This window comes from Rhinatrema bivittatum, chromosome 4 (genome assembly GCF_901001135.1).
Source record: "Rhinatrema bivittatum chromosome 4, aRhiBiv1.1, whole genome shotgun sequence".
In the NCBI taxonomy this organism is placed as follows: domain Eukaryota; kingdom Metazoa; phylum Chordata; class Amphibia; order Gymnophiona; family Rhinatrematidae; genus Rhinatrema; species Rhinatrema bivittatum.
The window spans coordinates 229,998,029-230,010,217 of NC_042618.1; the positions used below are offsets into that span (position 1 = coordinate 229,998,029).

The 12,189-nt window shown below is 49.7% G+C and overlaps 1 protein-coding gene across 1 annotated transcript in view; it reads right to left on the reverse strand.

Annotated features, from left to right (window-relative positions):
• LOC115090579 (cat eye syndrome critical region protein 2) overlaps positions 1 to 12,189 on the reverse strand; it is a 394,336-nt gene that overhangs the window by 140,975 nt on the left and 241,172 nt on the right. The window contains exons 6-7 of the mRNA XM_029599850.1: positions 11,383 to 11,432; positions 4,090 to 4,256 (exon numbers count right to left, since the gene is read on the reverse strand). Coding sequence (XP_029455710.1) covers positions 4,090 to 4,256; positions 11,383 to 11,432 — 217 coding nt within the window. The remainder of the gene's footprint in view (positions 1 to 4,089; positions 4,257 to 11,382; positions 11,433 to 12,189) is intronic.

Below are 12,189 nucleotides of genomic sequence, written 5' to 3' on the forward strand. Positions count from 1 at the left end.
TAGAGCGCGCTGTAGGGGTCTCATGTGAGCTCTTGCCCATGGCACTACTTCCACTGTGGATGCCATGAGGCCGAGGACTTGGAGGTAGTCCCATGCTGTGGAACGAAGCTCACTTAACAGGGTTCGCAACTTGGTCATCAGTTTTGATCTCCTTGGTGTCAGGATGACCTAGTCTTGTTTGGTGTCGAATCAAACTCCCAAGTATTCTAGGGATTGGGAGGGCTGCAAACAGCTCTTGTTTGTATTGACCACCCACCCAAGGCTCTCCAGTAGAGTTTTGACTCTGTTGGTCGCTGGTGACTTTCCTCTGGGGATTTTGCCCTGATCAGTCAATTGTCCAGATAAGGGTGTACGAGGATTTCTTCCTTCCTCCGTGTTGATGCCACTACCACCATGATTTTGGTGAACGTCCGGGGTGCTGTAGCTAACCCAAAAGGTAGTGCCTGGAACTGGTAGTGGTGGTCCAGGATCGTGAAGCATAGAAAATGCTGATGCTCTTGATGGACTGGAATGTGCAGGTAGGCCTTCCGACAGATCCAGGGATGTAAGGAATTCTCCTGGTTGTATCGCCCTTATGACCAAGCGTAGGGTTTCCATGTGGAAGCAAGGAATCTTCAGGTGGCGGTTATCAGACTTGAGGTCCAGGATGGGCCAGAACATCCCTTCTTTCTTGGGAACGATAAAATAGATGGAATAGTGTCCAGTATTTATTTGTTGTGGGGGCACCGGTGTTATAGCCTCTAAGGCGAGTAATCTGGTCAGTGTAGCTTCCACTACCGTCCTCCTGGAGGGGTCATGGCAGGGGGATTCCACAAACTTGTCCGGAGGGATGTGATGGAAATCCAGATAATATCCCTCTCGAATGATGGCTAGCACCCACTTGTCCGAAGTTATTTCGACCCAGCTTTGGTAGAATAGGGCAAGTCTGCCCTCTATGGCTTCTTCCCTTGGATGGGTCGGCTGATTTTCATTGTGGGGTGCGGCTGGGACCTGGCCCTGAGCCGGCTCCCCTTTTGTTGTGCTTATTCCAAAAGGACTGGCTCCTGCCTGCGGAGCGAGCTGCTTGATATGTGCTTCTGTATGGGTTGAAGCGCTGTGATCCTCTGCCCCTGGAAGTTCGGGGGAAGGGTCGCTGGTTTCTCTTATTCCTGTCCTCTGGTAGCCGCAGCAGTGGGGGATTCACCCCATTTGTTGGCTAGCTTCTCTAGTTCACTTCCAAACAGGAGAGTTCCCTTGAAGGGCATCCTTGTGAGTCTCGTTTTGGAGGATGCGTCGGCCGACCAGCTTCGGAGCCAGAGTTGTCTTCTGGCTGCCACGGCAGATGACATGCCTCTAGCCGCGGTGTGCACTAGATCAGAAGCAGCATCCGTGAGGAATGATACTGCTGGTTCCAGGGCTTCCCCGGGAGTGTTGTTCCTGGTCTGTGACAAGCAGGCACGTGTCACCATAGCACAGCAGGCCGCGATCTGTAGAGACATAGCGGAGACGTGAAAAGACTAAGGATGGATTCCAGATGTCTCTCTTGGGCATCCTTGAATGCTGCTCCTCCCTCGACTGGGATAGTAATGCGCTTCGAGACCGCGCAGACCATGGCATCCACTTTCGGACATGCCAGGTGGTCTTTGGCAGCGGGGTCCAGAGGGTACATGGCTGCCAGGGCACACACCCCTTTTGAACGTGGTCTCCGGGGCTTCCCATTCCAGGTCAATTAGCTGCTGGATGGCTTGTAACAGTGGGAAATGATGGGTGGTCTGACGGAGTCCCTCTAGGAGAGGGTTCGTCTTAGATTCCCCCAAGGCACTTGTGCCCGGGATAGCGAGCTCTTTCAAACTGTGTGTGACTAGGTCTGGAAGCTCGTCCTTGGTGAAGAAACGCCTCATGGTTCAGTGGGGTTCGGTCCCTGGGGGGAGTTCCCCTTCCTTCAGGGGTTCTGAATCTTCATCCGAGTTGTCCGTGTCCCTGAAGGTGGGGCTTCTGGGCAGTGGAGGCACTTCTCTGGGCATAGAGGATCCCTGAATGTTGAGGTTCTCTGGCGGAGGCTGTGGCCGTGTTATCGGAGGCCCCAGCTGCATGTGGACGAAGGTATGCAGGCCTTTGAAGAATTCCACCCAGGATATAGCTGCTGGGTCTAAATTAAAAGGTGCTGTGTCCCTGGGGAGCCCCGTTTGAGGGAGGCTCCCGCTGGGGGAAGCGAGGTCTGGCATACTGTTCGAGAAGATGGATCCAGGCACCGGCTGGGGAGGGCCATGGGCTGAATCCCCCAGGGCCTCCTCGCACTGTATACACAGGGCCGTGGCCTCCTCATGCTGCGCAGCTCTGATGTGACATGCTGGGCAAAGGCCCTGAGCCTTGAGCTTCTTCTCCGGTGGTGCCATGGCTTGTGCGCGTAAAAAATACAGGGTCCAGGTGGCCTAGTTATGCGCTCTGGTGTGTCGAGGTTGTGCACGTAAATTGGGTGCGCGCTCAATAAGTTACGCGCGCCGGTGTGCGCATGAGCCAAACGTATGCGCCCGGCACAGTAGGCGTGATTGTACGCGTTGCTATGCACACGGCAATTATGCGCGTGCTGATGTGCACACAAGAGATTTGTGCGCGCAGGTCAGAACGGCGGACAGGGCGGCGAACAGGTCAAGATGGCGACGGCAACCACCTCGGAGGGTCTCCATGAGGGAGGACCCCCGAATCTGACCAGGGCCTAGCCCTGCTAGGGCTGATCAACCCGGTGGCACTGGCGCCGGCTGGCGATCTGTGCGACTCTTCAAACTTCAGAGACTGGAGACTTTAACCTTTTAGATCCTGCTCATTGAAGGAATTATTTCCTGATGCCCCTTGTTACATATTTTAAGTTAACAAGACCCAAATACGGTATAAATATGGTATAAAAAAATTTGCAAGTAATTAAAAGTATATGAAAAAACGTTCCACTTGTGGAACGTTGGTGCCTAAGTTTTCTACTTTACCTTGTCTTGGCGTTTCCTGGCCTCGTTCCGGGCAGTCTCCGGTTGCGGGGGGAGAGGGAAAATACCTTCACCTCTGCGTTTGAAGTTGCACCCGCTGCCTCTCAGCCTCACCCATTGCCGGGGGCTAAGTCCACGCTGAGGGTTGGCTGTCGGCCCGAGGCCAACCTCCGAGGGATCGTGGAAATCACCTCGGGAATTCTCAACTGGGGGAGGGACCCAATGGGTGTCACCGCAGGAGAGTGAGGCTCATCTGTAGAGATAAGATTTCTTCTTGTTTTGGGTTTCTTTGGTAAATTACTCTAACGCTGTGCGAGAGTGCATAGAGTCCCGAACTGCTATGGAGACGAAAAATACTGAAGAGCAGCACTTCCTGCTGGGGTATATGTACTAGGGCTGATGTCAGATTGAAATCTGATCCGTCTCCAACTGCTATCAGGAGTACACTATACCCATTGGTCCTGAGTCCATCTGCTACACGCTAGGAAACGCAGGGTTATGTATTTGGGTTGCATAAATGCAAGGGTGCGTTACAGTATAGGCTGGGGGAGGGGGGGAGATAAAGCTCTATAAACAAAACAAGGATGGGATATGGAGGTAATCAAACTTGATGATCTTAAGGTGGCCAAAACAGTAGACAAATTGATGATAAAAACCAAAGGGATGCTTGGGTGCATAAGAGAAATAAGCCAGCAAGGGACATATGGGGACAGACTTAAAGATCTTAAAATGAATACCCTAAAAGAAAGGAGAGATATGAAAGATATTTAAATACCTCCAAAGAATAAATACACAGGAGGTGGGTTTCTTTCCACTGTAGGGCAGCTCTGGAACGAGGAGCCATGGGATGAGCGTGGAAGGGGATAGACAAGAATAATCTAAAGAATTATTTCTTCACAGAAAGGGTCGTAGATGCACTAGGAAAAGCCTCCCTGTGGAGGCGGTAGAGATGAGAACTATATCAGAATTCAAACACACAGAAGACAAGCACAGGGGAATCTCTGAGTTTAGAGGGAAGAACTATAAAGCTGAGGAGGACATGTGAATACACAGACTGGATGGGCGTTCACATTCTACGTTTGTGTCTACATTGAGTGGGGAAAGTAGGAAAAGGGGAGGTGGAGACACTCACCTTCTGAGCAATCATATTGCAGATTTCAGGGAAAAAATCTTCACTCAGGAGCTTGTACAGTTGCCGCTCTTTCAGTGAGGCTTTATCACAAAAGGTTTCTGTGACCTTCCGCCACTCCTCCTCGGTCTGACACAATAAGGACCATGCACCCTGACCTGGCCGAGAGCCTGTAAAAGAAGACTGGCCTTACTCTTAGCATCCTCTATCACCACCATCTCCTCCAGAGCAGCCCTTTTCATACACCAGATACAGTATCAGAGGTGGTGTGTGGGAGAAGAGTGATGACATGGTTGGGTTCTGAAAGATATTTTACTTTGTTGCTGATTTTGTGTTTTCTGCTGTATTGTTTGCCTTATAGAGATACACACAGCTATATTCTATTGAATACCACCTTGATATGTGTATAAAAAAAAAAGAGGCAGGAAATCAAGTATGAAAAAATGAAAATGAAAAAGCACTGAGCATGCTGCCCGACAGTAGTCTAATGTCACATGCCAGTATTGCTCTCTGTACAATACCCCGCAACCATGCTGCTCCCAGTCTCTTACATCTAAAAAAAATAAGGTTCAGAGACGCAGGCCTGACAGCAATCTTTAAACAGAAAGGGGCCAGGATCACAGCTATCAGCAGATACTGCCAGCCCACAAAACATGAACTGTGTGATACTTTCATTGCTACCAAAATATCACTTCCATTCCCAGTTCAGAAAATGGATGCCTGAACAGCTACATTTAAGAGACATATTTCTTTAAACAAGTTTAACTAAGTAATAAAGACAGATGCGTTTCTGGAGTATTGCAGGGTTTCCATAGCCATGGATAAGGGTCTGTAGTGCTTGAAAATAAGAAGGTGGTAAAGGTAGATGTCATGTTCTGGCTACAAAAACTAATTTGCAGAAAAAGTAGATAGCAAATGTTGCTTACCTGATGTAACAGGTGTTCTCACAGGACAGCAGGATGTTAGTCCTCACAAATGGGTGACATCGAGGATGGAGCCCACCACGGAAAACTTCTGTCAAAGTTTAAACAGAACTTTGACTGGCCCCTACTGGGCATGCCCAGCAAGGCACTGACCCTGCAGCCAGCAGGGGTCTCCCTTCAGTCTGATTTTCAAAGCTACAGGCAGTGCCTAAAAGTAAAAACAAAACAAACCCAACCCCGCGGGGTGGCGGGCGGGTTTCGTGAGGACTAACATCCTGCTGTCCTGTGAGAACACCTGTTACATCAGGTAAGCAACATTTGCTTTCTCACAGGACAAGCAGGATGGTTGTCCTCACAAATGGGTGAGTACCGAGCTGAGGATGTCCTGACTTGCACCAAATGCACCCAATGACGTGCAACAGGCACAACAACTGGGTTGGAATTTGGGAAAGGGCATCCGCACCCTACCGGGAGGTGGAAGGGCGTTGGTACATCACGTTGGGAAAAGGTTACGCAAGACAGATTGGCCGAAGATGGAGTCCTGTCTTCCAGCCTTGTCCAAACAATAGTGGGCTGCAAAGGTATGGAGAGAACTCCAGGTTGCAGCTTTGCAGATGTCCGGAAGCGGCACCGATCGAAGGTGTGCCACGGACGTCGCCATGGCCCTCACAGAGTGTGCTTTAACACGGTCTTGAAAAGGAATGCCAGCCTGCTCATAGCAGAAAGAAATGCAGTCCGCCAACCAGGAGGAAAGAGCCTGCTTACCCACAGGTTGTCCTAATTTATTAGGATGGAAAGAGACAAACAACTGAGTGCTCTTCCTGTGAGAAACTGTACGGTCCAGGTAAAAAGCTAGAGCCCGTTTACAGTCTAAGGTATGCAGAGTCTGTTCTCCAGAGTTGGAGTGGGGCCTGGGAAAAAAGATAGGTAGTACGATAGATTGATTGATATGAAACTCCGAAACTACCTTGGGCAAAAATTTAGGGTGAGTGCGGAGTACCGCCCGGTCCTGCAGGAGCTTAGTGTAAGGCGGATAGGTAACTAGGGCCTGCAATTCACTAACCCTGCGAGCTGAAGTAACAGCCAAAAGGAATAACACTTTCCAAGTGAGATATTTCAAGGCACAGGAGTGCAGAGGTTCGAAAGGTGGTTTCATTAGACGACCAAGAACCAGATTAAGGTCCCAGGATGGGGCCGGAGGACGCAAGGGAGGCTTTAGATGGAGCAATCCCTTAAGAAAGCGTGTTACGAGGGGTTGTACTGAAATAGGATTACCCCCAATACCCTTATGGAAGGCGGCTACCGCACTGACATGCATTCGTATAGAAGAGGTTTTAAGACCTGATTCAGAGAGATGCCATAAATAGTCCAAGAATTTTGAGATTGGACAGGAAAGGGGATCAAGGGACTGAGAAGTGCACCATGATGTGTACCTTTTCCATTTGTATGAGTAAGACCTTCTTGTGGAAGGCTTTCGTGAAGCTATCAGGACCCGAGAAACGGAATCCGAAAGGTTAAATGGTTGAAGGACTAACCTTTCAACATCCATGCCGTCAGGGACAAGGCTTGGAGGTTGGGATGGAGGAGGCATCCGTCGTTTTGAGTGAGCAGATGCGGGTCCATTCCCAGAGGAATGTGCCTGCGGATGGAGAGATCCTGGAGAATGGGAAACCATACTTGGCGTGGCCAGTAAGGTGCTATTAGGATCATGGTTCCTCTGTCCTGGCGTAGCTTCACGAGAGTCTTTGACACAAGAGGAAGTGGAGGGAATGCATAGAGCAGACTGGTTGTCCACTTGAGGGAGAACGCATCCCTCGGCCGAGAGTGCTGGCTCCGAATGAGAGAGCAGTAATTGTCCACTTTGTGGTTCTGAGGGGACGCAAAGAGGTCTATGCGGGGAAAAACCCCACTGTCGAAACAGAGAGGTCGCAACTAGAGGATTGAGTGACCACTCGTGTGGTTGGAAGACACGGCTCAGCTGGTCTGCCAATACATTGTCTACTCCCGGCAGGTAAGTGGCCCTGAGGTACATGGAGTGGGAGAGGGCTTCCGCCCAGATCTGCGCAGCTTCCTGACACAGAAGGAAGGATACTGTGCCTCCCTGCTTGTTTATGTACCACATGGCCACTTGGTTGTCCGTCTGGATTAAGATTATCTGATGGAATAGATGATCTTTGAAAGTTCGGAGCGCATAGCGGATTGCACGAAGTTCCAGGAAATTTATCTGGTGTTCGGCTTCCTCCTTGGACCATAACCCTTGGGTTTGGAAGTCGTCCACATGGGCTCCCCAACCGATGTGAGAAGCATCGGTGGTTAGGATTACTTGCGGATCCGGTGGGAGAAAAGGTAAGCCCTGAAGGAGGTTGACCTGAATCGTCCACCAGGTTAAGGACAGGTGCAGCGCTTGTGTAACTGTGACTATGGAGGACAGAGGCTGAAAAGCTTGAATCCATTGGTGTCGTAGAGTCCATTGTGTTACTCTCATGGCTAGTCGGGTCATGGGAGTAACTTGAACCGAGGATGCCATGTGTCCTAGGAGAATAAGGAACTGGCGAGCCGTGGCAGTGTTCTGAGACTGGAGCTGGCGAGCCAGGGAGATTAGGGTGTGGACCCTCTGAAGAGGAAGGTAAGCCTTTGCCTGTAAGGTGTCCAAGTCTGCCCCAATGAAGGATAAGGTTTGAGACGGGACTAAGCAAGATTTCTCGTAATTGACAAGAAACCCTAAGGAAAGGAGGGTTTGAATTGTCAATTTTAGGGAGGATTGAGCCATCTGTTGGGTGGAGGCCCTGATTAGCCAATCGTCCAGGTAGGGGTAGACGTGGACACCTTCCTTCCTGAGGAATGCTGCTACCACTACGAGACATTTGGTAAAGACTCGTGGGGCAGAAGCCAGACCGAAAGGTAGGACACGGTATTGATAATGGTCGTGGCCTACTAGAAACCGCAGATACTTGCGATGGGATTGTGTGATCGCAATGTGGGTATAAGCGTCCTTGAGGTCGAGAGAGCACAGCCAATCCCCTCTTTGTAGCAGAGGGAGCAGCGCGCCTAGGGTTACCATTTTGAACTTCTCTTTTTGAAGGTATTTGTTGAGGGCTCGAAGGTCCAAAATGGGACGTAGTCCCCCTGATTTCTTTGGTATTAGGAAGTATCTGGAATAGAATCCCTTGCCTCGCTGAGAGGGAGGAACGGGTTCTATAGCATTTGATTGCAGAAGAAGAGATACTTCCTGTTGTAATTGAGCCAAATGGGTGGATAGACTCCACGCTTGAAGAGGCGGGGAGTCTGCCGGAAGAGTTATGAAGTTGAGGTGGTAACCCTGTGCGATAATTGTTAGCACCCACTGATCTGAGGTGATCTGCAACCAAGGTTGTAGAAAATGGTACAGTCGACCTCCTACAGGAATGTCTGGAAGAGGGGTTTGGCATGTGTTCCCTACAGGGGAGTCAAAGGCCAGCCGCAGGCCCAGGAGGAGGGGCTACAGTAGGCCTTTGTTCCCTAGGCTGACGCGGCTGAGGCCTAGTAGAGGATCGCGCTGGACGAGGCCTGGCCGATGGAGGGTAGTAACGGCGTGGCCGAAAGAACGACTTCTTAGAGTCCTTCTTAAGTGGTTGTTTGGAGGAAACCTCAGACGGAACAGAAGAAAGTTGTTTCAACGTCTCGTGGTGATCTTTTAATTCAGCTACAATTTGCTGAATTTGTTCTCCAAACAAATTGTCCCCTAAGCAGGGTAAATCCGCTAAACGATCCTGGACCTCTGGGCGAAGGTTGGATGACTTTAACCAAGCCCAACGTCTGGCCGAGATGGCAGTAGCCGAAACCTTTGTGGAGGCATCGAAGATGTCATAAGCCGTTCTGATCTCGTGCTTCCCCGCTTCAAACCCTTTGTTAAGAAGGGCCTGAAGCTGTGGCTGGTATTGGTCAGGTAATGTGTCAGCAAAATCTTGCATCTGTTTAAGGATGGCTCTGTTATATTGCATCATGTAGAGTTGATATGAGGCTATGCGAGAAATCAGCATAGCTCCATGGTACACTTTCCGTCCCACACTGTCCAGGAATTTATTGTCCTTGACAGGCGGAGTGGAGGAGTGTGGCTTTAGACGCTTGGCCTTTCTTTGTGCGGACTCAACCACAACAGAGCGATGATCCAGTTGAGGCTTTTGAAAGCCTGGTGCTGACTGGACGAGATATGTGGAGTCAGCCTTCTTGTTAACTGGTGATACAGATGAAGGAGATTCCCAGTTTTTCTTTAAGAGATCGAGAAACACCTGGTGAATGGGGATGGAAGCGATGATTTTTGGGGCGTCCAAAAATTGAAGCAGTTCCATCATCTGGTGTCTGTCATCGGTCTCAGATTGCAGCTGAAAAGGTACAATTTCGGACATCTCCTTTACAAAATTAATAAAGGAGAGATCCTCTGGAGGAGATCTTTTTCTACTCTCTGTAGGAGAAGGCGGTGATGGTAAATCTGTGTCAGAAGATGTATCATCACCCCAGGTATCATAGGGATCACTTGGGGGTTGAAGCCCCGATGGACCTGGTTGAGGATCCGAAGGCATCGAAGGAAACCTTGGAGGAACCGGTGGTACAATCGGCACTGGGAACGGCATCGAGGGTTTCGGTGCTGTCGATGGAGTCGGTGCCGGTCTTGGAATCGATGGAGCCGAAGGATAAATCGGTGGAGATATACGAGAAGGCACCGATGGGACCACCCCGGAAGGGGGAATCAAGAACGGTGTTTCTCCCGCCGATGAAAATCCAGTCGGAGACGATGGCGCTGTCGGTGCTACTGGAATCATCGATGGAAGTGCATGTACAAGTGCTTCCATACGTTGTAGTAGCGGTGCCAGCGCTTCCACCAAAGGTTCGGTGGTCGGTTCCTTCGTCGGTGCCGGAGTCGGTGCCGGGGTCGATGCCGGTGGCGGTGCCGGAATCGGTGCCGGAGCCGGTGCCAATGGAGGTTGAAATCTTTGCATCGCTTTCTCGATGGCCTCCTGGACCAGCCGGTCCAGTTCAGCCCGGAGACCAGGGGTAACAATACCCGGCTCGACGGGAGAGGGAGGCTGAGGCAGAGCCGGAGGGACCACCGTAACCGATGGGATCACGGCTCCCACACCCGGAGAGGGTGAGGGTTTCCTCGATGCCTGCGAACGAGACGTGGACGGTGCCAAGTCTGATCGAGGCCTCTTAGTCGGTAGTTCGGCCTGTTCAGAGGTCAATGACTGTGGATCCTCGACAGGCCGAGACTTGTGCCGTCGATGGCGATGCTTGTCCTTCCGGTCTCCTCGCCCATCCGGGGAGGGGACAGGAGTCGACGGCCGAGAAGTCATCGATGGTGGCCGGTCACCGGAGGGTTGACGATGGTGGTGCAATTTCGACGGTGCCGGTTCCGATGACGTCGATGTTATCGATGGCGTTGGGGTGGGTGCATGGAAGAGGAGCCCCATCTTCTCCATCCTGGCCTTGCGACCCTTAGGTGTCATTAGGGCACATTTGGTGCAAGTCAGGACATCATGCTCACTACCCAAACACAAAACACAAACCCTATGGGGGTCTGTGATTGACATAGTCCGGGTACAATCCGGACATCGACGGAACCCCGTCGCCATGGCTTAAGGCCAAATTTAGTCGCGGGCTTGGTAAGTGCCAACAGGCCTCGAGGGCCAAATTCGACGGTAGTCGAGGAAAAAAGGCAAAAACTTACCGGTTTCCGCAAAAGTGACAAAAATTTGTCGAAGGGAGACCCCTGAGGGGCAAATTTTCTTCGGAAAGAAAAGTACCGAATTCCTGTCAGGAACGTGGTAAGGGAGCTCCTTTCACCGCGTGGCAACTGCTGCGCGGAAAAAAGAAGACTGAAGGGAGACCCCTGCTGGCTGCAGGGTCAGTGCCTTGCTGGGCATGCCCAGTAGGGGCCAGTCAAAGTTCTGTTTAAACTTTGACAGAAGTTTTCCGTGGTGGGCTCCATCCTCGATGTCACCCATTTGTGAGGACAACCATCCTGCTTGTCCTGTGAGAAACAAGTTTCTGCAGGTATTTTTTCCTTGTGCAAATGCATACAAACTCTGAACATAAAAGAGTACCTATGGACTTTGCACCTGCCCACAGTGTTTTGAAAATTGCCCTTATATGAAAAGAGGCAAAGGGCCTACAATGCTTCCAAAACATTCCATCTCCCTGATTTAGTAAAACAATTGTGTGAGGCAGCAATCTAATGCAACACAATTTAGGAGATTTTTTTGTAGCTTACTACATTTTGAACTCATTATCTATAGGCAAGTTGCCTCCCTTGATCTAATGTTTTCTGATTATTCATTCTGATATTAGGTTTAAATGTTTAACCCTTGTTTTTATTGTTTTAGCTTTGGCTTCTTACCATGTTTTGCTTGTGGATCCTGCACTGCTGGTGTCCCTTCAATCTTGTTGCTGAAAAAAACAAACAAATAAATCCTTGAGCACATGTCTATAATTCTTTTTTATTTTTCAGTTTCTTCTATACTGCAGCAGAGATAGCATTGTACCCACTGCAATACTGTATAGATTTCTTGGTGACTAAATTATGCATTCTGAAATATATTATGCAGTTGCTGTATTACTATACTATATGTTAAATAAAATGTTACAAAAAGAGATAGAAAGACATGTAGCCAAAAACAACCAAACTACAGCAGTGGTTCTCGATCCCACTCCTCCAATTAGTCTTTCATTTGGAGCAACCAAAATATACAAAAATTAACCTGCTTTTAGAACAAATGTACGTCACTATGCATCATACATATTTGCTGTTTGTATTCCAGTCCATCAGGTTTTTCAGACTGGGAAACTGTTCTCAAACACGTGGTCAACATGCAGTGCAGAAGCAGCACTTGCTGCAGAGAACACACTGTGTTGTACATTGGGGAGGGGGGGGGGGCGGGGTTGCATGTGTATATGCATAATACTACAGACCAATCTATGCATGCCATGTACTTTCACTGTGCTGGATGGTTCTCAGGGAGCACAAGTGGGTTGGAAATACAAAACCGCAAATTATTCTAGCAACTGATAAGAGGTGGTATGTAAAAATGTGCGTGCCTTGTTTGCATGAGACAGACAATTAAATCTGTTGCAGCCAGCTGCAAAAACACAAATCCATTATAATTTAAAAGCACCGGGTGAGTGAAGTTACAGACAGACATCCACT